Source organism: Asterias rubens, chromosome 5 (genome assembly GCF_902459465.1).
Source record: "Asterias rubens chromosome 5, eAstRub1.3, whole genome shotgun sequence".
Classification (NCBI taxonomy): domain Eukaryota; kingdom Metazoa; phylum Echinodermata; class Asteroidea; order Forcipulatida; family Asteriidae; genus Asterias; species Asterias rubens.
The window spans coordinates 21684210-21709976 of NC_047066.1; the positions used below are offsets into that span (position 1 = coordinate 21684210).

Consider the following 25767-nt stretch of genomic DNA (forward strand, 5'->3'; position numbering starts at 1 on the left):
TCTGAAGGAACACCAAGGCAAAGACCAGGGGCAACCTCCTCCCATGTACTTCCAGGGCTGTTACACTAATTATCCACAACCCAATCACATCATTATTTAGCTCTGATGCACCTGACTGTAATTTACTATCTTGAAGTGATGATGTTGTCAAGGGTGAACTCGATCCACTATCAGCTTGTCACACTTTATTCCCAAAGATTGTCATTAAATGTTGACACATGTTTCACCATGGAATTCTTGAATGTCACTGCACAATAAATGACATGGGATGGGCTGTACATTTGTACGGGAATGGTATAACATGTAGTATGGAGTCCATTCCAACCAGCATTCGTTAAAACATTGGAACCACCCTCGAACCCTTCAAAATCCAACTGCATGTTTGTTAATTCTGTTGGACTAAGGACTACATGTAAACAAGTTGAGTTTATAGTTGTTTTAAATTTTCTTCAAGCTGTATGTGCTCTAATAGATGTTAAATTTGCATCGGGGATAAAGAATATTAATTTTGGTTTTTACCCATACACCGATGTGTGTTAATACTGTATACTCAGTACTTTCCCGAGTCCTGTGAAAAAATATCACAGGCATGTTACTCGGGTGGGATTCGAACCCACGACCCTTGCAATTCTAGAGCAGTGTCTTACCAACTAAGACTGTGCTCATACACTTCACAGGTCGCTTTCCTGAGACATTAGTTGTGAAGCTGAAATGCTATAAGAAAGTCAAACGTGGATGTTTATACAATGTTCAGACCTTGAATTTCATCTTCGAGAGTGCAAGACCTTTTTTAATTTTGCAAAAAAGACACTTGCACTGGACAATCTTAAAGTCCTTGGGAAACTTTTGAAGGAGCACCAAGGCCAAGACCAGGGGCAACCGAGACCTCAGTTTAATTCCAGCCCTGAATTAGGCTGCAGGACCGATTCAAGTTCACAGCCTGCATACACATTTTATAAGTACGCCAACCTTTTGGTAATTTGAGATCATTTTAAATAATTAAGCTCTGGTAAACAGACCAGAGGGTTATTCCCCAGACTCATTAAGAATCACCCCTACCCATGGAGTAATGTTGTAGGTTAAACTTGTACCGCTCTCCTGGGGAAAGGTTTATGTACACAGAGCTGTCTTTACTCAACTGCTGGTGGAATCCAAGAGGAAATTCCTGGACAATGAAATAAGTTCATAATGATTCTATCATCCTTTCCCACTTGGGAGTCGATTTGCAGAGCAAAATATTTTTATATCTTTTACAAGATATTGTGATGTTAGGAAGTTCATGTTGACTTAGTGTTTGTTATCCCCTCCCTTAAATCCGCATCTTGGTTCAAATCCAATTTCATAGAGCTGTTTTAGCAGAGAATATTGCTTAAACATTTGTTGCCAAGCAGAAATGAGCAGTATACCAGTCACAAATTGTTTATGTTACATGTTAGTTTGGTTGGGAACCTTATCATATTCAGCTAATTTTTGTTGCGCTTAGCTAATTTTTATGCTTAAGCAGCTCTATGAAATTGGGCACAGGACTCAATTTTAGAGCTGCTTTTAAAGGTGAACGCATTTCTTTGAAGGTTTCCGCTAAGCAACATCTACTTGTAGCAGAATATCAGTCACATATTGTACATGAGAAATCACAATTTGGCTGGTAACAATATTTTGTAAGATAATTTTGTCGTTGTTTTTTATTATTTTTAAAGCAGCTCTATGAAATTGGGCCCAGGGTTCGACTTCATAGAGCTGTTTATGCGGTGAGTATTCCTGCTAAGCAAAAATGAGCAGGACACAAAATGGTGTTTTGGCCGGTTACCTCATTCTGCTAAGCATACTTTGTTGTGCTTAGCTACTTTTTTGTTCTGAAGCAGCCTGTTTGATTAGGCCCCTTGCCCAATATCACAAAGCTGTTTATAAGCAGAAAATACTTCTTAGCATATATTTCTTTTTCTAAGCAAAACATTAGTGGGGCTCCAGTCGCAACAATATACAAATTATAATCTTGGCTGGAAACCTGTTTCTGCTAAGCATGTTTTTTAGTGCTTAGCAAGTTTTTGTGCTTACAGGCTTTATGAAAATGGACCCAGAGCCATGCATGTGAATAGGGATTTCAGTCGTTGTCTGGTTGTACATGTCTTCCCTATTTTTTTATTTTTTTTTCCTTGGGCCACGTCTAAAACTGAGAATTCTGAACAACATCCTCAGGCTTATTGGTCACAGAGCCGTTCACTTTCGAGAATCCTTTGATTTCAAAAATTAGAAAGATAGAACGTTTTTAATAAAGGCACTCAGAACTAAATAATTGCATAAAATTGATTATTTTCTGCGTTATTTTAAACACTCAGAACGATTTTGCATGTTGTAAATCCTGCATGAAAATATATTATTTTAAATACTCCCCAGCCCTGGCATCTGAGTTAAACACCCCAATTGGTTTAAAATTAAATACACAATTTGATATAAACATTTTTTTAAAAGTCTGGGAAAAAACCAAACACGTTACTTGCCAATGTCAATAGGCTTTGTACACAGTTGCTGGCCAAACAGACGCGTACAGAAATGCTTAATTGAAAAGTCAAATACAAACTCAGTTGAATATGTATCCCTTTTTTTTTTTCATTCACGAGGTGCTATTTCTTGAGACCATGCAGATTTGAAACCGGAAGGAAATATCATTCCCAAAGAAATACAGAAAGCCTTTTGCTACAAAAATGATTCCCATGGAAGAAAAATATCTATTATTTTCTTTCATGAGTCAAATCTGTATACAGATCATCCCCGGAAGGGAAATGGAAAATTGATTGTAGATCTTGAAGTAGCGTCTCCGCTCAGGCTGTTCTTCTTGACTATATATGGTTGATCTCTTTACAGTGGATACCATTTCCGAACCCGTCAACCTTTTCCACATATTTCACCCCCAGTCTCCAGCTAACTGCATCTACATCGCTCTACTGTCACTGAGAAACGTGCGGGTTGTTTAGCGTGTGTGACTTGGACAGATGATGAATTGGTCATAGTGTTTATTCCCTGCTAAATCTCACTGTTGGCAAGCTATGTATCTCTTACTCTGGCTTACTGCTTAAAGGGCACAAACATTGGTTCAGATCCATGGGTTTGTGACTTTCACTACCAAGTTTTGTCAGAGAATATTTTTGTTGATGATGCTTTGACTTTTAAGCTGCTGTAGAAATACAAAGCTAAATCAAACTTTACAATGAAGAGCACTGGAGAGCAGTTGGTTTTTCAAAATCATTAGAAATACCCCTTTTAAAAAAAGAAAGCGGCAATTTCACCCAAAACAAACTTAATTAGTAAAGAGCACTGGAGAGCAGTTGATTTTATAAAATTGTTAGAAAGACCCCTTTTGAATAAAGAAAGCGTTAATTTCACCCAAAAATTTGAATCTGAGAAAGGCTTCAGTTCTCAGATGTCTTAAAGCACACAATTCTCTGCAAATAAGGGTATTTTTTCTTTCAATATTTCCTTGCAATTTCGATGAATAATTTAGCAAAATTTTCAAAGTGAGCATACTGATCTTTGACAGACAAATATAGGCTTCCTTTTAAAGCACAAGTCCTGATCATTTAACACTTTAGTTCTGTGTGTAATACCTCAGACATTGATACATGGTCAGTACTTCCCTTCCCCTTTAAGATCATCAAACCCCAGTAGTAGACAGCACGTAGGTCTACATTCAATGCCTTTATGAAGGCACATATTTGCCAATAGTTGATAGACCAACTTACGTCCATCATACACTTGGTCGAACCAGCTTTGCAGCTGCCTTGCTAGGGAGGATACAGTACCTTACTGGTATTCGGATTTTGCGCCGAGACCTGTCACAGGTTTTTTTTCCCATTCTGAGGTGGAGGTATTTTGCGCTTGAGTTCGGCAAGCTCTGTGGATATTGGAATGTTACTCTTTGCACTGGCTTTATTATTTTGATATCACTGTGATTTTTCTGTGGAGTTTTATTATTTAGTGGGTAAGTTTTTTCCTGAAACTTATTTTGGGTTTGTCTTTGCTGTTTTGGGGACTGGTTTATTTGAAGCAACAAATAAAATAAATGCCAAATCTGAAAAATGTATTATTCAAAGTAAACTTCATGTAAATTAAAAATGAACAAGTTTCTTCTGATGATTTGGGTAACAATTCGGGGTAAAACTTTATTGTCATTTAATCAATTATGCATGGAACATCAAATGCTTGTTTGTAAAACCTTTAGGAGAATTGCTCAATGATTTTGTTTTCAAAAGTCTTTGAACATCAGTGAAAAAAGTTCAGCCAATTCATCTGATGACCTTTTTGTTTTGTGTTTTATTCCTTTAGTTTTATTGCTTAATGTTTGACTTGGTATGTTAACCTATTTTAAATCATTGCAACAAAGTTATAAAGTTTATCTACATAAGTATGTCAACAAAGCTCTAGAGTCATTTTTTTAAATCGTAAGCAAAGTTTATAACCAGGTTTTGATGTATGTTCTATAAGTTTGAACTGTTATTGTCCAAGACTCTATTTTATATTGATTGCAAATTGATTTATACAGCGCAGAACGCAACTTCGTACCTTGGTGTACATTCTTACTCCCAAAACGGCCGACAGGATAGGTGCGTGTCAATCTAAAGCTTGATAATCTAGTTGCTAATTTAAAAGTAAACAAATAAACAAATAAAAAAACAAGGAAGAAAAGGATATTGGCATTATATTTAGTCATGGTGATTTTCTGGTACAATTTCAGTGTTTTTTTCCCTCTCTTGGGGTAGAAAACTCTTTTAAGATCAGAAAGCTTTAAATTTTCTCAACTTCTCTATTTTCGTTGTTTATTTTGTTAGTTACTTTCAATTGTTTACTTGGTTACTTTGATTAATTGACGATTTGATTGATTAGTTGAACTGTCAACATAAAAATGTCCTTAATTCACAAATTGAAGAGCAAACTGTTAAAAAGTTTCAGCCACTTTTGCTTGTGATTCTTTAGTTGAATCGTTATTGTGTTACGTGATATCACCTAACACAGAAGGCCCAAGGCCACTTCAAGGTGAGGGATACTCCTAACTGATTTGGGCTACCAACCCAAATCAACTGTTATCAGGGACACATTGCCACCTACTCCTGTGGCTGAAACAGTCTATAATAAAGTCTAACATGTTTTATTTGTGTTGATTTGTTTCCCTTTATCAGTTGGAAGTTTGTACCGATTTTACAACCAGACGACAGATCCGTAGAGCACTACGTGAGATTCAGTTTGGAGCTATACCCGGCTTAGTAGTGGCTTCTTGCAACAACAACTTGGACAAAACTTACATCTCAAACAAAATGGCCGAGGATCATTCAAACCCCGAACTGGAACAGAAGCTTAAAACAGTTACAGATGAAGACGCGCTATCAAAAATGGTAAGAACACCTGTTTTAATTACAATTAGTAAAATTAGTAGGTGTAGTTCTGGTAATTAATTTAAGAAAAAGCTGAAACCGTTTGGTGACAGTCACATACATGACATAGTGCCATAAGTAGAGTATACTCAACAGAATTTAAGAAAAAGCTGAAACCGTTTGGTGACAGTCACATACATGACATAGTGCCATAAGTAGAGTATACTCAACAGAATTGAAACATATCAGATGCAAAACCAGCATTTCGACAAAACAATTTTTTTGTCCCCAGAGGTGAGGTATTACTCGTCAATCCGAAACACAATCCCACCAGATTTGTCCGGTCTTGAGTTAAACTGCATAGCCTAGAGCTAAAATCACTGGTTGGGGTCTACAGTCTTCACAGTGTCAATGTCGAGCCCTGGTAGGAGTTTACAGTACTTAATAAACACACCATTACAATCCATCTGAACAAAAAGATGTCAAATTTAAAGACATTGGACACTATTGGTAATTGTCAAAGACCAGTCTTCTCACTTAGTGTATCTCAACATATGCATAAAATAACAAACCTGTGAAAATTTGAGCTCAATTGGTCGTCGAAGTTGAGAGATAAAAATGAAAGAAAAAAACACCCTTGTCACACGAGGTTGTGTGCTTTCTGATGCTTGATTTCGAGACCTCATATTCTAAATGTGAGGAGGTCTCGAAATCGAATTCGTGGAAAATTACTTCTTTCTCGAAAACTACGTCACTTCAGAGGGAGCTGTTTCTCACAATGTTTTATACTATTAACCTCTCCCCATTACTCGTTACCAAGTACGGTTTTATGCTAATAATTATTTTTTAGTAATTACCAATAGTGTCCACTGCCTTTAATATACAGTGAGTCCGGACAGTGTATGAGCGAAGAGTGTGTATTAATGTATGCCGCTACAACGCACCATCAAACCTAGCAGACAATAAACTCTGTTAACACCAAAAATGCACTTTTAAGTTGGACCTAAGCAGAGTTAAGTCAGTTAAGACCAGACCTTCATATTTATAATGGTGTTAGCGCCTTCTTCACGCCTCTTGCGCCAAATTTGAATAATCTTACCGTGCATGTTAAATTAAGCGGGGCACAATTTGACTTGGAGGTCATGTTTACGTGTTCGTTAACAATCCACAATACAAGACCTCATGAATTTTATGCAGAAAGTTCAAGTGCATTGGGGTTGTGATTAGGTCTTGTTATGGACACAGTGTTATGTTGTATAGTAGACCATGTGGAGTCATACACCCTCAGAGCATAGAGGTACATTCAAGCTTATGGTACTTAAAACTCTGATGCGATGCGGGTATCCGTTTTTATCGGAGTATAATATCTAGATCCAGATGTACAGTAGTGGTGTGACAACCATGTGAGTTTTGTTCTTTTAGTGCACAGTTTACTTTGCAAGGCCTTTGGTGAATCCCAAGGTACCTGGTGCACACTGTTAAGTTTAGTGTGAACAACCATAGGTGCATTGAGTGTTAGCTGTGAGGTTTATGGTAACCCCTTATGTGCATGGTGCACCATTTTAGGTTTATAATGAACCCACAATGATATGAGTGCAAGGTGTACCCTATGAAGTATTGAACCCTCAGGTGCCGCATCTGTGAGGTTTCACAGTGAAACCTCATGGTTGGATGGTGTACCCTATTAAGTGAGTTTATGCATGGTGCACCCCGTGAGGTTTTACAGTGAACCATTGTGGTTGCAAGCTGTACCCTATGAGGTTTATTCTTAACCCTCTGGTGCATGGTGCACATTTCAAGGTTAATACTGATCCTATATGGGTGCAGGATGCACTTTATTGGACTGTTACATGTAGGTGCACGGTGCACCCAGTGAGGTTTATGCTGCACCCAGTGAGGTTTATGCTGCATTTCAATGGGTGCAAGTTGCACCCTATGAGGTTATTAGTTAACCCGCCTGGGGGTCCCCATGGTGCATTTAAGAACGGTTGCTTCTTGTACATGTACCAACTTTTTTGTACATCATTTTAATAATAATAATAATATATAATAATAATAATAAACAGCATTTAAAATACGCTCTACTTTAAAGAACTAAATCACAGCGCTTACAAAAATATTTAGTACAGGAAAAAAAAATATATATTAATGAAAAATCAATTGAATTAAATGAAATGAAAGCCACCTGAATGCAATAAGTTGATTAATGTTGAATCAGGTATGTTTTGATCATTTGCTTGAATTTTTCAGTTGATTTAGCATTTTGGATTGAGCGTGGTAGACTGTTCCACTCCTTTGCTGCAGTGACTGTAAATATTCTATCACCAGCCTTGTTATGGGTGTGTGGGATTTTAGTGGTATGTTTTGTGGTACCCTCTCCCTGCAGCAAGTTATTCTTTGCTGTTTTGTTTCTTAACTTAATGAGGTTACAGTACGTGCAGACACGCACGCTCTTAATACAATCCAGAAGCTTCCAAAGTCATAATTTTACATCGGCCAAAAATTCCGATCACGGTTTGCAATGAGCATTAACTTTCAGCAGTAACTGACAAACACTGGCAGTTGTGCCACCACATTATAAACTGCTCCCACTCATAAGTACCTCGGCACACATGAAGAATCTAACAGATGTATATTCAAATGAATGTAAATAGAGTAGAGAGTCTTGGGTGAACAGTGAGTGACTTTACCAGGGTGTAGGTCAGCTTCCTTTTATGGTGCCAAGATGCCCAACCACCTCTCGACGTACATTCCTACCTCCCCCACTTCCTATTAAAATACTTCAGATCTTTTTACCTCTTCAGCAATATAGAATAATTTCAAATCAAAACAATTATAGAAACAATTAGGATAAACAACATCGAAACACCAAATAATAATTATAATCTCAGCATTTTAGGCCCTGGAATTTCATCTTTGAAAGGGCAAGGCCATTTTCATTTTTACAAAGGACACTTCCATTGGAAAATCTTAAAGTTGATGGAAAACTTTTGAAGGGGCACTAAGGCCAAGAGGCATGGGAGGCCGTGGCGCCTGTTTGTGATTCCAGGCCTTGCATTTATAAACAGTGTTCTTACACAGAAATGAGTCACCTAATAATTACAACAATCAGGAATGAGAATGAAATAAAGAGCCTACTTAGCAATTACAAAATGTATAATAAGTCTGGTAAGACGAATTTTAAGCAATGTTTTGAAATCAGTAAGTGAAATGGCATGATGGTTTGACAAGGAAGATTGTTCCACTGGTTTGTAAGATGAAGAGTATCTAGTTTGAGGTTTGGAGAGAACCCAAACAAACAGAAAATAATTCCAGGGTTCTCCTCAGAACCAAAACAATGGAAGTCTGGCCAATAAGCTAGGTCCTTAGAGATCTGCTTTTTGCTTGTGCAATCTTATGCATTTATGAAGTGGTCCTGCTGGCTAGTTCTCTAATGAAATAGCATCCCTTATTGTTTTAAAATATGGACAGAATGAAAAAATTGAGGGACCAGTGAAATGGCAAGCTTACCAAGTTCTGCTATTTAGTTGTTAAAGTTATGATAAGATGCTCATTTAATCGTTTAGTTGTTTTCATAAATAAGTAGAATAATTTAAGGATAAGTCATCATAAACATAAATAATTCCTACTGGTTCATCAAATTCCTGATATAGAACCAGCGTTCCATGACGAAGAACCAAAAATATTTCACCCCTAGTAGAAAGTGCACGGTAGTGTACATTTCCACATTCCTAGAACCTTTGCCCTTAATCCACACCAGGTATTAATAGTGTGTGAATGGTCATCAAGGTGCGATGACACTTTACTGTGTACATTAGTTCAGTCTATGGAAATCAAATAATTTCTTGCATGGTCTGTCAAGGGAGCGTGTTTGTAGTAGCAGAGGGATTGGGATGATCCCCAAAGGGCATAGTTAGGGCACAATGAGGAGGTCATGACCTACAAATATCAATCTGATAAGGCCAAAAAAAGAAACTTGTTTAGGGTCCTGCCTTTTTGATAAAAGAAAGGAGGAGGGCCTTCTTTGTCCTTCATTTTATTCCCCCACAACAAAATGACCAGCCGACTTTTAAAGATGACCAGTTGGGCTATTTTCAAAACAATTTCATTTTCGTCTGAGATTGTCAAATTTAGTTTTTTAATTTTTCATTTAAAAAAGATAGGACAAAAAAAGGGAGCGGTTTCTAAAAAGGAAGCGGTTGGGGACGCTAAACATTTTTTTTTTTGGCCTAAACTTGGGATTCATGTCCCTGAAGCTGGTGTTTTGAGGTGGAAGAACCCCAGAAGCTTGCATATATGTTATTGTAGGACTTGGATAGAAGGTGACTCGATGTATGGAGGTTTTATGTTTTTTTACGATCATAAAAGGATAGCAGTTGTGATGTGACGGCTTTGTTGTGAAAGATTCAGTTTGAAATGTCACAATTTGTTTCTGACTTGTGGGGGGCACAATTGCCGAATGTTATAAATGGATGTGCTTCGGTGGACGATTACAAATAATAAAAGGCACTGCCGTTGATTTTTACCAACTCTTCCTATCTTAAGATTAATCTTAGGACTTTGGATGAATTAGTTTCAGTATCCAAATACGTAGGACGCATTGAACCCATCCTAAAGGCCCGGTCCTACTGCAGCGATAACGCTAACGATCACGACGCAAAGAGAACGCGTTTTATTGGTTGAATTGCTCCTCACAGAATACGCACACGCTCATTTAACCTATAGAATGCATTATCTTTGCGTCGTTATCGTTATCGCTCTCGCTCTCGTTATCGCTGCAATGGGACTGGGCCTTAAGTTAGGATAAGTGACTCGTCCTAGGATTTTGTGAAATCGGCTGCTTGACACATTTGATAATTACTCAACACAATATTTAGCATGAAAACTTACTTGGTATCGAAAAATGGAGAGCTGTTGATTTTACTAATAGTACAAACAAATGTGAGAAACGGATTCTGGAGTAACGTAATTTTTGAGAAAGAGGTAATTTCTCACTCAAATTCTGTGTTCAAAATTCATTATGGATTTGATGAATTTGTATTTGTCTTGAAGATTTCAAACTACTTTTGAAAAGAAGAATTTGAAGTGTAGTGTTGACTGTCCACTTATGGTTCCATGTAAACAAACTCCAAATGTGCAGTTCTTAATCTGGTGAGATTTACAGAGACACATAAACATCACTAGATAAAACCTATAAAAAGTTGTGGTGGTTCTGAAAAGATCTGAAACGAACCGGTGTTTCAAAGAGTCTACATGTAGTTGAGAGATTGTTAAATCACCAGCTCTTTTCAGAATCACCACAACTCCTAAAGAGAGATTTACATACATGATGTCTTTGCAGACCTCAATAGATTGTATTCCCACCATGCAAAGTTTCTTGCTTAGTTCTTAATCCATAACTTTCTTTCTTGTTTGGTTTTCTGTTTGTCCAGCGTCACCTTGTGTGTGTTTCCCAAAACCAAGCGATACATTACTCTTCAATTGAGCTGTCTGTAGCATTTGTTAAGATACTTCAAACTATAAATCCCAGCTTTCTTTTCCCTAGTTTGGTTTTAAAGAATAATTTGTTACTGCCACACCATAGGACCACCATGTGCATGACCAGTCAATAATCACCAATTATAGGCCGTTGATACCAAGCTGTGGAAATATAATGCCGCAAGATGAAAGTGATCAGTGAGAGTAGCTCTTTACAGTCCTTTACGATTCCACCGTAGATAATCCCCCTTCTTCTTTTATAGAAACCGGAGCGATAAGGCCTTGGAAAGGACTACTTAAATCTGATCACTTCAGGGATTTCTTCAAGGGGATTTAAAATTCCAGAAGAGATTTGGGAAAATTGTTATCCCTGAAGTGGACAAAATAACACTGGATTTAGTGCATGGTTTAGCAGGTGTTTTCTAAACATGTACGATGATGCTTAGTCCTGTTATGGTAGATGTTAAGCCAGTGGTCATTACATTTCTGATTGTAGTAAGTTTGTGTTTGTACAAGGTGTGAATATTATTTTTACTAGGGATTATTCTTTCTGACTAAGATGAACCAACATTTCAATCCTGTTGGAAGCCATTAGCATCACATCTTGCCATATCAGGGCCCAATTTCATGCTTACCGAGCAAAGAATCGGCGCTTGCGGAAGCAGTGAGTTCCACATTATGTCAAGCGTATTTGCAGGTTGGCAGAGAAGTTTTGCTTTAGTGCCAGACATTTTGTCTAAAAGTCTCCTATTGGCGGATTCAAATGTGACAATCAAAGACAAAGTGTTATTATGAGAAGCCTTCAAGTTATAAATGCTTTGTGGGATTCTTCTAGCTCATCAAAACCTTCATGTCAGGGTCACTTTACCATTTTTAGAAAGTGCATCATGGATAAGAAGCAGCCATGGTCGGGCCCTTCTGAAGAAATTTTGTTCAATGAAAGTACAGAGAAAAGCTGTTTTGCCAGAAAAATGTGAGGCAGAGATAGGACATGTTATATTCACATCCATACTTGCATGTGGAAGAATGAAACTTGCTTGCTGGCGCTATTTTGATGGTAGAGGTTTAAATAGCCGAGGACCACACTCTGAGTTTGTGTTATTCCCCTTGCAGCTAAGATACACAACTTGCAGGTGCTGCGTTAATGTGAGGTCATTAACCCCTAACAATAGGTCTTGGGTTCTTAATGGACCAGCCTCGTACACTGACCCACTTCATGTCCTTCATGTTAGATTTATCTTTAGTTTGGTGGACCTGATTTCATTCAAGGTAGTCTAAACAATTAAAACTTTCAATAACAAGTAGGTATCAATTAAAGGTTGTGCACTATCAAAGATTTGAATGTTCATCGATTTATCCATAATTTGTGGGTTGATCAAAGACATTTGAGTAGAGTGCGACTTGAATCTGCGACCTCCAATTGTATTAACCTGCTGGCGCTCTTGTAATTAAGCTATCTATAGCCCTAAAGTTGGCAGATCTGAAGCCATAGCTCTTACCAAGCTGTCAGATTGGCGTATATTTAAGGTATCTCTCCTCGCCTTCCACCTCTAGGACCCAGCAGCTGATTTCATGAAACTTAACGCATCTGTGCCATAAACGTTGCACAAGTGGACTTACGCAGGTGCGTAAAGTTTTTGTGAAATCGGCTGCTGGTTCAAATCCCACTGGGGGCACTATGTGGATTGGGTTTTCAGTCCCTACCAGATTGTGTGGGTTTTCCTAGAATACCTAATCTCTTTGGTTTTCCTCCAGTCCATATCACGAGCACTAATTATCTAATTTCCCTGAATAAAATAGAAATGTGTTTGCCCCTTTTAACATTGCTTTAAAACTTTAAATAAGGGTTAAGGGTGCTAGTCCTGTACATCAAAGAAATTTGGTCCAAAATGCCATACAGTTTAGAACTAACCCTACACACAACGTTGCTTTAACGTTTGCAGAAAAATAGTCCATATATCTTGGGTACTAATTACCTAATTTCCCTGAAGAAATTACAAATGTTTTTGCCCCTTGAACATATGGATAACAGCTTAACTTCATAGGATTGTTATTGATATGATGTGCTTATCAGAAGTGCCCTTTACCTTTGGGGGAAAAAAAATATCTTGCCCTTTCAGGAATGAAACTCACAGCCTCCAAAATAAGAGAATCAAAACACAGATTGGCACATGTGTAAACATCGATGTGTTGAGGATTGCAAATAGGGATGCATTCCAGTTGAATGGTCCGGTCAGTGCCATCGTGGTATGCTGTTGATAGTGTACTTAAATCATAACGCTAATGCTATACTGGGATTTGAGGCATTGCATGGTGAGGTATCAATATGGTTTTTGGTAACACCATGTGTGTATCTACTTGCCAGGTAGATTAGATCTTTAGAGAACTGTCTCGCTTTGAAGCCGAGGAGAGCATGCTAGTCCAAAGGTTGATACCAATTAAGAACTCACTTCACTCCAATTAAAAATGTTGCTATCTTCTGCCCAGGTAGTATAGTTAAAAAGCAGGATAGTTCTTTTCAGAACTGAGAAGTCTCCCAAACTCTGAAAAATTTACTTCGCAGTAGTAAGCAAGACAAAAGTTACCTTTGTGACAAGATAAAGTTTACAAAGTTGACTTGCCTGCCTTTACTGCAGTTATTGTTTTTATAATTACTTGCACTTTCATTTCCTTATAATAATTTGCCGCAGCTTTATGCGTATCTAATGACAAATCAAATACTTTTAATGGGTCATTGTGCCAAAGGCAGCTCAGACAAGGTGTATCCGCTGTCCTTCACAATCAGTTTATCAGCAGTTTATCAACTGGGATTAAGGATGATGAGCCTCCTAAATTATTATTATTATAAACCCCCTGACTTCTGAAATCTATTCCTTGGTAGTAGAAAAAAAGACAAGTTCTTTAAAGGCACTGGACACTATTGGTAATCACTGTTAGCGTAAAAACTTACTTGTTAACGTTCAATAGAAAGCTGTTGATAGTATCACACTTTGTGAGAAACGGCTCCCTCTGAAGTAACGTAGTTTTTTGAGAAAGAATTTTCCATTAATTTGATTTCAAGACCTCAGAATTTGCTTTTGAGGTCTTGAAATCAAGCATCTGAAAGAATACGACGACCAATTCAGTTAAATTTTTCACAGGTTTGTTATTTTGTGCATATTATGTTGAGATACACCAAGTTAGAAGACTGGTCTTTGACAATTACCAAAGGTGTCCAGTATCTTTAAGAGAATGATCTGCACAGCTAATAAGTAGATCTAATCAAATTGTGTTATCACAAACAAACAATATGATGTAATGGGTAAGTGATATCTGATAACAAAATGTAACCACAAATTTGTATGGTCAAAATGTCAGGCTATCAAACAGTTTGTGCATTTATACACTAATACAGGCACGCACTAGACGCGCAAATTTGCTGCGGTGTCTTCAGTGGCTTGATTATGCACAAAGACACCACAGTTGTTAATTTTCTTCAACAGAGGGCGCTACCAATTTTGTTTTGGCCGATTGGTCTAGACCACGGCTCATTTTGGTTGAGATCATTTTGCAATTCAGCGAATTCTCTTTTCACTATTTGTTTTTCTTCTTTTCTAATTCAGCTCCTTGAGACGACTGACTTCCACGACCGTAGAAAGATCCGTACGGCCATCAGAGAAATGAGGAAAAAGAAACTAGGTTTGTAAAATTATTTTGTTGAATCCTAATATTTGCATACTTTGATTGCATCATGACTGTGTTTGGTTCAACATTCACTTTCAAGCAGTCTCATGATGTGAATAATCTGTCAATAATAACAAAGTTTTGCAAATCTGTTTTTATACAAGCTATTGATATTCTCCTTACTGATTTTTCTCCAAACACCAATTCTTTGGATGTGGACCATAATATATTATAGGTGACTTTGTGAAACTCAGCGATGATTGTTTGATCCAACTTTCAGGCCTGTATACTTCGTTTTGAAAGGGCAAGTGCACCAAGGCATTTTCCCTTGATAAAGGGCACCCTATGTGGAAATTGTTGATTATCACTAGGGCACCAAGGCTATGACCTGTGCTGGAGGCAAATTCTGGGCTTGCAATCACTATTCTAGTGCCGAATTTCTGCCCTAGCTGAGTAAGCGTAGAATTCCTAGTAACAGACCAAAATTTGCCATAACCTGTGAAATACGCTTTTCGTATGCACAGAATTCCCTGCTACTTACTGTAAGCCCTGATTCTGTACGGTAAGCAGAGCCATGAAATTCAGCCCTGATTTTTATTCGATGGGTACTTGTTGTACTGAATTGTTCAAGTACTTAGCGTGTATTTTTAAAACCCTGGCTTGGCGGCTAGCCATGGTTTAATTAGGAGTCAGTTTCCAGCAATGTTATGAATGTCACTTCAATTCAGTCTAGTAATTCAGCCATAGTACCTGGCACAGCAGCTGGTCATAGCACAGTGCGCTCCTGACCTTATTATTCCAGCTATTTATTTCGGGATCTTTTTGGTCATGAATCAAAAGATGATTATAAGTAAGCATAAATAGAAAGTATCCTTTTTCTTTGCGTGTGCAATGGGGAAACTCAAGAGGGCAGCAGACTTATTTAGTCCGATTGTTATTTTAAAATGAAGGGTCGGGCATGTGTTATTTTTTAGATTTTACCTGATTTCTCAGAACTCCGTGAGTTTTCAAATATTTCTGGAGAAAAAAAAGGGACTCACCAATGGGAGAAATAAATAGTTCACTGTGTTCAAACCGGTAGTTTTGTCTTTCTGACAGTAATATTTCTGAGATTCAAAATTTATACCCTTTTACATAACACGTTACTTCCAAATGAAATGTTTCTCAAAAAGCTGGTGTATGGCTTCTAACCAAAATGTGTATTGCAATTAGTTTTAAGAGTGACTACCAAACTGATACCTTCCCTCTAAGTAATCCAAAACTTACTTCTGTATTAACGCTGATCATAGCATAAACTACAATCAAAACATTTTGGGTTTAACTCACTTTGAAGATTCCCATATAACACTGTGGTATAACAATTTTGTGACACTGATGTTTCCCACTGAACAAGTGTGTTCTCGGTTGCCATTGTAAACAATGAACCCTGTGAACCTCATTATGTATTATAGCACCTTTCATGTGCCCTGGCCAACCCCACTTCCTCTTCGGAATTAGGTCCATACCAAAGTTGCTTTTTGACATTGACAATGTTTACTCACCTTTCAGTGACTTCTATTTCCCAACGACTTCTATTTCCAGGTCTGTCCACATACAGGAAGATGGCAGTTCCTTTGACCCTTTATAGAAAAAAAAACCCAATGTCTATTGCCTAAGACACTCAGTGACTAAATCCTGCATGAACAGATTATTTTGGTCTCAATCAAAGTCTGTGAAGTTTTAGCGTCTCATTTTTAGACCTGGAGATTATACTCATTCGGAAAGCTGTGTTTATGGGAGAAGTGTCTTAAGTCTTGTTGTCGCTATGGTGGGTACAGTTCGGATACGAGGGAGGAGTGATTTTAAGGGGCTGGTGTCGTTTTGGATTGGGCGAAATGACGGACCTGGTGAGTTGTTGAAGATTCTTTCCTGTAGAGCAGCACTTTTGTTTGAGCTTGTAGGGCGGACATTATACACGTTGACGGTCTGTTTATTTTGGAATTTGCTGTGTCACTCTGTGGCGATAGTTGTTGTATGTCACTCCAAAAACCAAAAACCCAACTAAATCATTTATAGTCATTAGACGAAACCCCTTTGTGTTCTTTCAACAAACACTTGATTTCTAGTTTAGTATTGTTTTTTTGTTGTTTATTCAGCCCTCAAAAAATGTGCACAATAAAAATAAAGCAAAACTATCACCACTGATTTGTTTAGATCTGTTGCCACACAACTGGTAAATTTGAATGTTGAACTCAAAATATAGAAAGTAGTTGTTGTGGTACTCTTCACTAGCCACCGAGGCCCCGCGGGCCCCTCGATCTACCCGGTGGGTTCGGGGGTCCGACCCAAGCTCCGGTTCCCTTGACGGAGCAGCGTGCCTGGCTGGCAGGCACTGCCGTCGGAAGCGTTTACCCGCCCGTGCAACCCGGCAGAGCCGGGCCCGCTTTCTACTGCCACGGGCGGGACGATTTGTCGGCTGTTTAGTATAGAAAAACTGATGGCATGTCAATGTCATGGCAGAGAGGCCAACCACACTGGACTTGTTTGAGCTCTGGTGTTTCTAATCAGCAGAGTGTGGGTTTGAGTCCTGGTCGTGACACTTGGGTCCTTAAGCAAGACACTTAACCATTCTTGCTTCATCCTTCGGATGTGCTGCAAAGCCATAGGTCACCTAACCTTGTGTAAGACATGTAAAAGAACCTGGTACATTTAAAGTGAAGGTTTATTTGGTTATTACTCAAAACAAATATTAACTTAAAAACTGACTTGGTAACGTGCATTGGAGAGCTCCCTCTGAAGTAGCATAGATTTTGAGAAAGTGGTAATTCCACACTAAAAATAATAAAAGAGTTCTAGCCGGAAGATTTTTATTCCTTTCTGAAAGCACACACAATTTTCCAATCAGGGTGTTTTTTCTTTGTTGTCCAATTTAGCTCAGGTTTGTTATTTTATGCTTATGTTGGGATACACCAAGTGAGAAGACTGGTCTTTGACAATTACCAAACGTGTACCTTCCCTTTAAATAGAAGAGGTTTGCCTGGTGTTTCTGCTTTGGTTTGCTACAGATTGCACCACAGCTTCTAGGAAAACATTTAGTTGGTGCTATCACAGAAAGATAGGTTTCATATTTCAAGCCACATACCTTGTTGACAAAATAATGAGCACTTTGAGAGCCTTGGGTGTGATAATACTCTCTGCGAATTATTATTTAAGGAATAAAGCTTTAGGCCTACCCATCTGTTTAGCAAGAAGCCTTGTTATGCGTCCATCCTCACATTATTGCACTAGTTAGTCTTCTTGGCGTATGCACTCTGAAGACGTGAGGTTTCCTAATGAGCCAATTAGCAAAAGTGTCAATGAAAGAATTTTAATGAGCTAATTAAAACCCTGTGTAAATTGCAGGCCTGGCTATTAATTTATGTTCACCTTGTGTAACAATATGGTGCTATCACTCTTGTTGACAAAAAAAACCCAAGAACTTTGAAGTGTGTTCACCTTGTGTAAATCGAGCCCCCCCAAAAAAATTAATGTACAAATAAATATATATAATTTGGCTCATATAATATTTGGCTCAGTTACATAGAGGGGTATACAAAACAAAGTTGTTTAAGCACAACAAAGTTATGCTTACCAGATTGAGGTTACCAGCCAAAATACAGTACAGTCCGTGAATTGTTTTTTCCTTTTTTTGTTAGCAGACAATGTTTTAGCAATATATTTTATGGATTTGGTCCCAGGTTCAATGTACAATGTATAAAAGGAAAAGGAAATTGGGTTGTTAATGCACAAAGGTTTAATATGACACTCTTATCTGTGTATTGTCCAGTTAGGATATTGCATTAACCTTGTATGATAAATTAGATTAATGATGGTCCACCCTGGATCACTGTGTGTCAGAAGGGTGGGATCCTAGAGGCATTTAGGGTTAAGGACAGAAGGAGAGGATGTTGACCCTTCTCGCTTACCAGGGCTCGGTGTAAATAATAATCGGTTTTCTATATAGCGCTTTATCACAGCCCGAAGGGCGAATCAAAGCACTTCTGACATTATTAATCCTGGTGTTCACTGGGCCATATATTTCATTCCTTAAACCATCTCAGCTCCCTGGGGAGTATACTGCCGGTGCTGCAAAGCAATCTCTGCCCTCACAGGTGCCCATTTTACTCCTGGGTGGAGAGAAGCAATGGTTAAGTGTCTTGCTCATGGACACAAGTGTCACGACCGGGACTCGAACCCACATTTTGATGACTTAACCACCAGAACTTGAGTCCGATGCTCTTATTTGCTCGGCCACGACACCCCCTTGATGTCACAAAACTGTTATGTTGTGTTGACATTGGCATGGGTGTTATGGCTATATCTGTTGCTAAGCATGTTGCCAAGGAAAGCCTATGATTTCAATGCATAGTAAGTCTGGGATCTAATCCTAGCCATAGCCATAAGCTGCAAGTTCGACATTTGGTGCTCGATATGGGGCATAATAACAATAATATATATAATAGTTTTTATAAAGGGCATTTTTACAGATACAGCACTGAGTGCAGTTGCCGAACATTTGGCGTAGCGCTCAAAAGGATTTTTCATACAAAGTGTCAACCTCATCCCTCGCAATGCTCGTTTATACCCCTGGGTGAAGAGAAGTCAATATTAGTGCATCTTGCTCATCGACACTCATGTCATGACCCTAACCCACACTCCAATGACTAAACCACCTAACTCGAATTTGATGCTCTAAAACGCTCGGCCATGACACCCTGTGTTGGCACCCCCCCCCTCTATTGGGTCTTCATTGTATATTTGGAATCTCAGGATACCTTTACGCTGGACACACTCGTCCTTTGCCAGCTTTGGGTGACTTCAAACTTCAAAGACAAAATTTAGACGCACAAATTTATTTTAGCAAAGTCAGCGCAAAACAACACCTTTAACAGACATAGACATAGTATAAAAAGAAAACAATTTCTGTTTGGACAGACACTTAAAACATAGAGCAGGTGTTAGCATCACTGTCGTCAATAGAGGTACCCAGAAATAGCTCTTTGGTGGCAAACCACAGTTGCAATACTGTCTATTTATAACTCCGCTAGTAATCCTACGACTTTCCTAGTAGGCTTGACTCATCATCAGGATTGTTAGTTGTAGATCGCTCCGTGTTGTGACTCAGACAATGTGGCTCTAACTCACAAGCAACAATATTCACACTCAAATTGTCAAAACTTCTTCAGACCTGGAATTACGTGTAAGGCCTGCTTGCCCTGGTCTTGGCCTTGTTGCCCCTTCAAAGGTTTCCCTTATAGACTTTACAGATTTTGAATAGAAGTGCCCTATGGAAAATGAGAGTGGCCTTGCCCTCTCAAAGATGAAATTCCAGTTGACGCTTGTGAATTGGAGTCATAAACCACTTGAGAAACTGACTTACACGTTGGTACATACAAAACAATTTTGGGTGAAGGAAGAAAATTTGGCGTGATTTGAGCGAGGGAACTTTGGTGCTCTTTAAACAAAGCTTATGTTGGCCGTCTTCCTATTTTGTCAATATCTTTGGGGCGCCAGTTAGGAGTCAAATAACCTTATTCAGCAGTATAGACAGGGATCCTGCCAGGGTTGTGATACAGTCTGGAAAAAGACAGTAAGGGGATCATCTTAAGGGATGCAACTTTTTCCAGGTAATAAACCAAATGAGAAACTGACAGTGGACATATATTTGTTGGTAAACAGAGACCCCTAGAATTTAATTCCAGTGCTCTACAAGCATTTTTTTATATTGATGTTGGCTGTCCCACAAGTTTTAAACAATCTCATACTGCAGAGGGTAGACAGGGTTTATGATACAACCTGGGAAGCGGCAGCAGAGGGATCACCATAAAGGGATGCAACTTTATCAAGAAATAAACCACAAGGGAATGAACAGGGAAAGAAAACTAGAACAGGATGTGAACCTAGGACCTCAGGATTTAAGTGCAGGTGATCTACTAACTGAGCTATCTTATGTTGTCTCATTAATTTATCCATGCTTTTTATGTGACCTCTTTTTATCTACTCCTGGCTGAGGAGTAGCAATATTAAGTTAAAGATCTTGCTTTAAAAGGACAATGTCATAACTTGGAATCGAACCCACACCCTAATGACATATCCACCAGAAGTTGATTCTGGTGCACTAGTCCAGCAGTCGATTTCACAAAACGATAGGATCAATCCTATCTTGAGTTAGGTCGAGTAACCCATCTTAACTTAGTATGAGTTCAATGCGTCCTAACGTCTTTGGATACGGAACTGAGATTAATCCCACATAAGTTAGGAAGAGTTTGGTGAAATCAACAGCAGGATCTACAAGCAAGTTTTCAGAATTTATGAGATCAATAAATGTAGCAGGATAGATAGCTGTGTCACCTTTTGAAACTCATGTTTTCCAAGGAACGTTTATTTTGACTTCTATGGAGAGTTTCTACCCAGGTGGGATGCCAAAGGAAGGACTAACATATGGGCGTTTTATTGGAGAAAATATGATCAAATTGCCACATGAGCCTTGAAGTGTCATTGTGGACTATATAGTTATAGTGGAATAAAAATGCTGTGAAAGCTTTGAACAGATGGGGTGTTTGGATTGCAGTATAAAACAGATGGGTAAACAATGCTGTTGTTAATGTGCATTCAAGGCAGTTGGCTCAAGTTATGTCTTCCATAAGGCACATCAACAAGAACAATTTCTTCCGGTCTGGTGAAATAGGGCTCAGGAAAATAGAATGTTGGCGTTTATCGTTAAGAAAGGACTCAAATGTAGTCTTACAAACTGGGAGCTTGTTAGCGAGTTGTAAAAAAACTTGGTGAGTGAACTTTAAGGTGGACTGTGATTCCACAGTTTGATGAAACAAATGTACAATGTAGATTTACTGTTGGAAGATATTAAACAGATAGAGCTGACAAATAACTGCAGACAGGTCATGTTTTGGGTGATCATGGAGGTACAATTGGTGATCAACTATATACATGAAATAACAACTCTGCTAATAAAAAAGTTGGATCCTATTCCCTCTGATGCCACTTCCCAGGTTATATCAAAACTTGGGTGTGATCCCTGTTGTCGATTTCTTAGGACTTAGAATGAGTTAGATTTCGTATCCGAAGACGTTAGGACGCGTTGTACCCGGCCTAAGTTAGGACAACTCGTCCTACCTCGAGACAGGATTAATACTAGTGTTTCGTGAAATCAGCTGCTGGCTACACGGCAGTTACAGGTTGAATTGCTTCTGACTGGCACCCTTGAACAAATATATTGACAACATAGTGCTAGATAGCTCAGTTGGTTGAGCACTGGCCAATAATCAGGAGGTCATTGGTTCAAATCCCACAAATTTTTCTTTGTTCAACCCCAAATCATTTTGTGTAAATCTCTGAATTTTGTGTACACATTTTCTTGTTCCAATGTTGTCCACAGGGGTTACGCAACATATGAACTGGGCTTCATTCTTTTCTCAAATTCTTTAGCTTGGCCTTTATTTTTATTCTGTGATTTGTTTTCAATAGTTATTTTACTTGTGTGTAATCTACAGGTGATCATGAGGGTTCTGCATCACCAATCAGGTCTGTCAAACCAAAGAAAGCACCCAAGCAAGAACTCAACCTGGACGGGATCACTGATGAAGCTGTCCTGAGGAAAATGGTAAGGCCATCAGTCTGCCATTCTGGGACTCAAAATGCATGTTATGAATTCTACACACTGTAAGCCATGCATACTTTACACAAACTGTCTCCACTGATTACCAGAAGCGTTGAGGAGTTGCATTATAATAATAATTATAATAATTTGGGGGGCTAATCATCCTTACCCGCAGCTACTAGCTGAATTGCGAAGGACGCGGCTACATCGATTTCGAGAAGCAGGCCTGCAAGGGCGCTTTTGCTGCCAGCCACATCAACCCCTTATGACCACGGAACACAGCCAAAGATCAAAAGTGTTTGATGGAAAAGGGAGGAAAACCGGATGGTCTGGAAAACCCTTGTGGCACAGCAGAGAACCAACGCACAAGTCAACTCACATATGGCCCTGGCCGGGAGTCGAACCGGAGTCACCTTGGTGAGAGGCGAGCGCTTTACTCGCAAGCCAACCATGCCACCCATTGAGCTAACTCTCCTTTGTTGATTGCAGTATCAGGATGATGACTAGAGCAAGCTAGTCGAAAACAGTGAGACCAATTCAAGAACTAAGCTAATCCGCCGCCCAGTACATAAGCAGCATGCAGCATCAGAGTCCAGCATTCTCCAGAAGACGATCAGAGCATACTGATCAATCGTCGAGTCAACCAACGGTTCTTTTCAGAACCACCCCAACTCATTTAGAGATAATCATTACATGGTGTTACCGCAAACCCTTCTATATCTTATTTCCACCATGCAAAGTTTCAAATCCTAATTAATTCAAGAACTGACTCCGCGGTAGTGCAGTTAATTATGATCTTATAAGCTAAAGTGGTAGTCCCAGCCAATTTTGAATACCTTCTGCCCGGGTAGTAGTTAAAAAGCAGGACAGTTCTTTTCAGAACTGAGAAGTCTCCCGAACATCTGATAAATCTACTCCGCGGTAGTAGAATAGCGAAAGACAGTTCTCTAAGAACAAACTCTTCCTGGCAAGTAGATATAAACATGTTGTACCGCAAACCAAATATATATTGATACCTCACCATGCAATGCCTCAAATCCTATAATAGGATACAGTTTACAAATACAGTTTTGTATTATTTTTGTAATTTGTAATCTCCACAGTTGGAAGACAGTGATGATTATGAAGACAAGAAAAAGATCAGAGCTGCCATAAAAGACATCATCAGCAGAGCCAGAGGTAAACACTGAAAACTCTATTCCTTTCCACTCTGTTCTGTGTTGTGAGTTTTCACAAATTTTGAACAATTTCTTTGACTGTTTACAAGCCAGCAGCAGATTGTATAACCTTTCTGCAAGTGCGTAAGTCTACTTGCGCAAGATCGATTATGTTTGTGATACAACCAGGGCCCAATTCCATAGTGCTGCTTAGCGGCCGATTTTGTGCTTACTGTGCGATTTATATTTCATAGCGCTGCTAATCGTATAGCACACGAAAAGGCATGCTAACCTTCCAGTGCTTACCACATGAAAACAAATTTGTCTGCTAACCTGTGAAATACGCTAAGGCTTAAGCAAATTTTTCTGCTACGTTAATTGTGCAAATTTGCTTACCGTTTAAGCAGCGATATGAAATTGGGCCCTGGGAAATGGCAGTAAGGGGACCACATCTAGGGTACGCAACTTTTTTATTTATAATGAAAATAATTATAATAACATTTGTGTTGTGCCAAATTTACTGATGAATATGCTCTGAAGGGCGCAGACCACTCGGCCACAACACTTCACAATGAAAGTGCCTTTGCATGAATTAGCAGGCCTGGGTTTCTCTCCTGTACTGTACTCTTTATGCACTCTTAGTTCCTGCTTTCCTCCTTTGTTTAAAATCATGTATTTCTCATCCTCTTTGTGTAGTGTCATGAACCATTTTTTGCCATTTTTGGTGTCTGCATCTCTTTTCCACTTAGTTGTGCTTATTCAGAGTGATTTACAATTCTTAACAAATCTGTACTCTACATGTATTTCGCAAACTCAATGGTGTGCCATCCATTTACGTGTTTGCTTAACAGATGTTCGAAATTAGAGTAGCGATTCGACAGTCTGAAATTCCATTGCTTGGATCTTGTGGTCTGGTGCCATTTATTAAGTTGTGCCTCAAGAAAAGCCTGGACAGCATCCAGGTTCAAGCGAGAACAACATCACTTATTTTGTTTTCTTCTCATATTTTCATCTGATTTTTTTTCCTTTTTTGCTTGCCCGTTTTGAAAATGTGAAATATCTGTGGGTGGCTTGCGTGTTTGGCTTACTGCCAACCCTGCTGTTTATTTTGGAGACTATATTTAGATGTACAAACACATGGATGTGATGTTGTCGGATTGATTGAGAGGAATTCCTGCTCTGTTGAACAAAATGGGGAGATACCTCGTTACATCCATCTGGCTTAAAGATATTTCTACCTATGAGAATAGCAGGCGTGATATTTGTTCTTATAACACACCTCTTGCTTGTTCTGTATTCTGGTTGGCTGAAACACGGTCACCCAGGATGAACTAATATAGTCTAGTAATCGCGCGCGCGCGCGTTTTGCGGGAACTAGTTCCCGAGCGGGCGCTAGTCTTTGAAAATAGTGCCCGGTTTCAGTGCCCTTGACTTGAACCGTGAACAGCAACTAAAAAACTTCCTTTCTTTTCCAGATTTCTGTTCTTATTTCACATTTAAGACCGAGCTGTGTTATAAAACACATATTGACGGGCCTCGGGAAATAGGTCGCTCTTCTGGACACTCAAAGTCCGTGGATAGATGACACTAGTTACCTTATTGCCAGTCAATATGTGTATACTATTTTATTTGGATTTGCCTGTTTTTATGTGCGAAGATCAGTAAGAGTCAGGCATGTTCTTCCTTCTTAAGTCTATCAAACTCGAGTTTCAAACGAGCACAAGCCAAATATGCAACCTACCAACTCGAATGCGCCAATTTTGTACCGTGTGAGGGCGCTCTCAAACATATTTGTATCACTGCCGGGGGTGTACTCATTCATACAGTTATTAAAGACTGGAACACATTACCACCACAGACATCATATCCATCACGGACAATAAGACAAAAGTAACAGAACGCTGTTGATGAATACTATTGAGAGCGCCCTCTCGCGGTCAAAAATTCTGCGCATTTACTCAATTTTCCCAGACTCAACACTCCTAACTTTGCGATCTTCTTTTGACCAATCAGAATGTTTAAACTGTCCCAGGTATTTATGAATTATTGTCATACAATCTTAAATGGATCATACACTTGTAATTCATTCAACCTTTTAACTTTCAAGCAGTTTTCGTTTGGATTTTTACGATCAGAATTGGCCAAGGCATGCAAAGTATGAAGCGTTTTGAGACACCCGTTCGGGAGTGAAAAAGCGCTATATAAACTCAAAATATTATTTTATTAATATTATTATTAAAGTAGCAAGAAATGTTTTAACATCAGCAATGAGATTAATATAAACAACCAGGGCAGTGGCCAGGCTTTACGCTGAAAAATGCTGGGACCCGAGTCTAGACGGTTTGATACATTTGACATGTATATATCATGTTCCACCAACTATTCCACGATAAAATATTTAAGAATTCTTGCAGAGTTGTCTGGACCCCTGCACATGTGGAAATACAATTATTAAGACTTTGGTTTAATC

General features: G+C 38.8%; 1 protein-coding gene across 1 annotated transcript in view; it reads left to right on the plus strand.

Annotated features, from left to right (window-relative positions):
• LOC117290493 (microtubule-associated protein futsch-like) overlaps positions 1 to 25767 on the plus strand; it is a 90707-nt gene that overhangs the window by 13638 nt on the left and 51302 nt on the right. Inside the window, exons 2-5 of the mRNA XM_033771911.1 lie at positions 5172 to 5384; positions 14444 to 14519; positions 22034 to 22143; positions 23244 to 23319. Of these exons, the coding sequence (XP_033627802.1) occupies positions 5172 to 5384; positions 14444 to 14519; positions 22034 to 22143; positions 23244 to 23319 (475 nt within the window). The remainder of the gene's footprint in view (positions 1 to 5171; positions 5385 to 14443; positions 14520 to 22033; positions 22144 to 23243; positions 23320 to 25767) is intronic.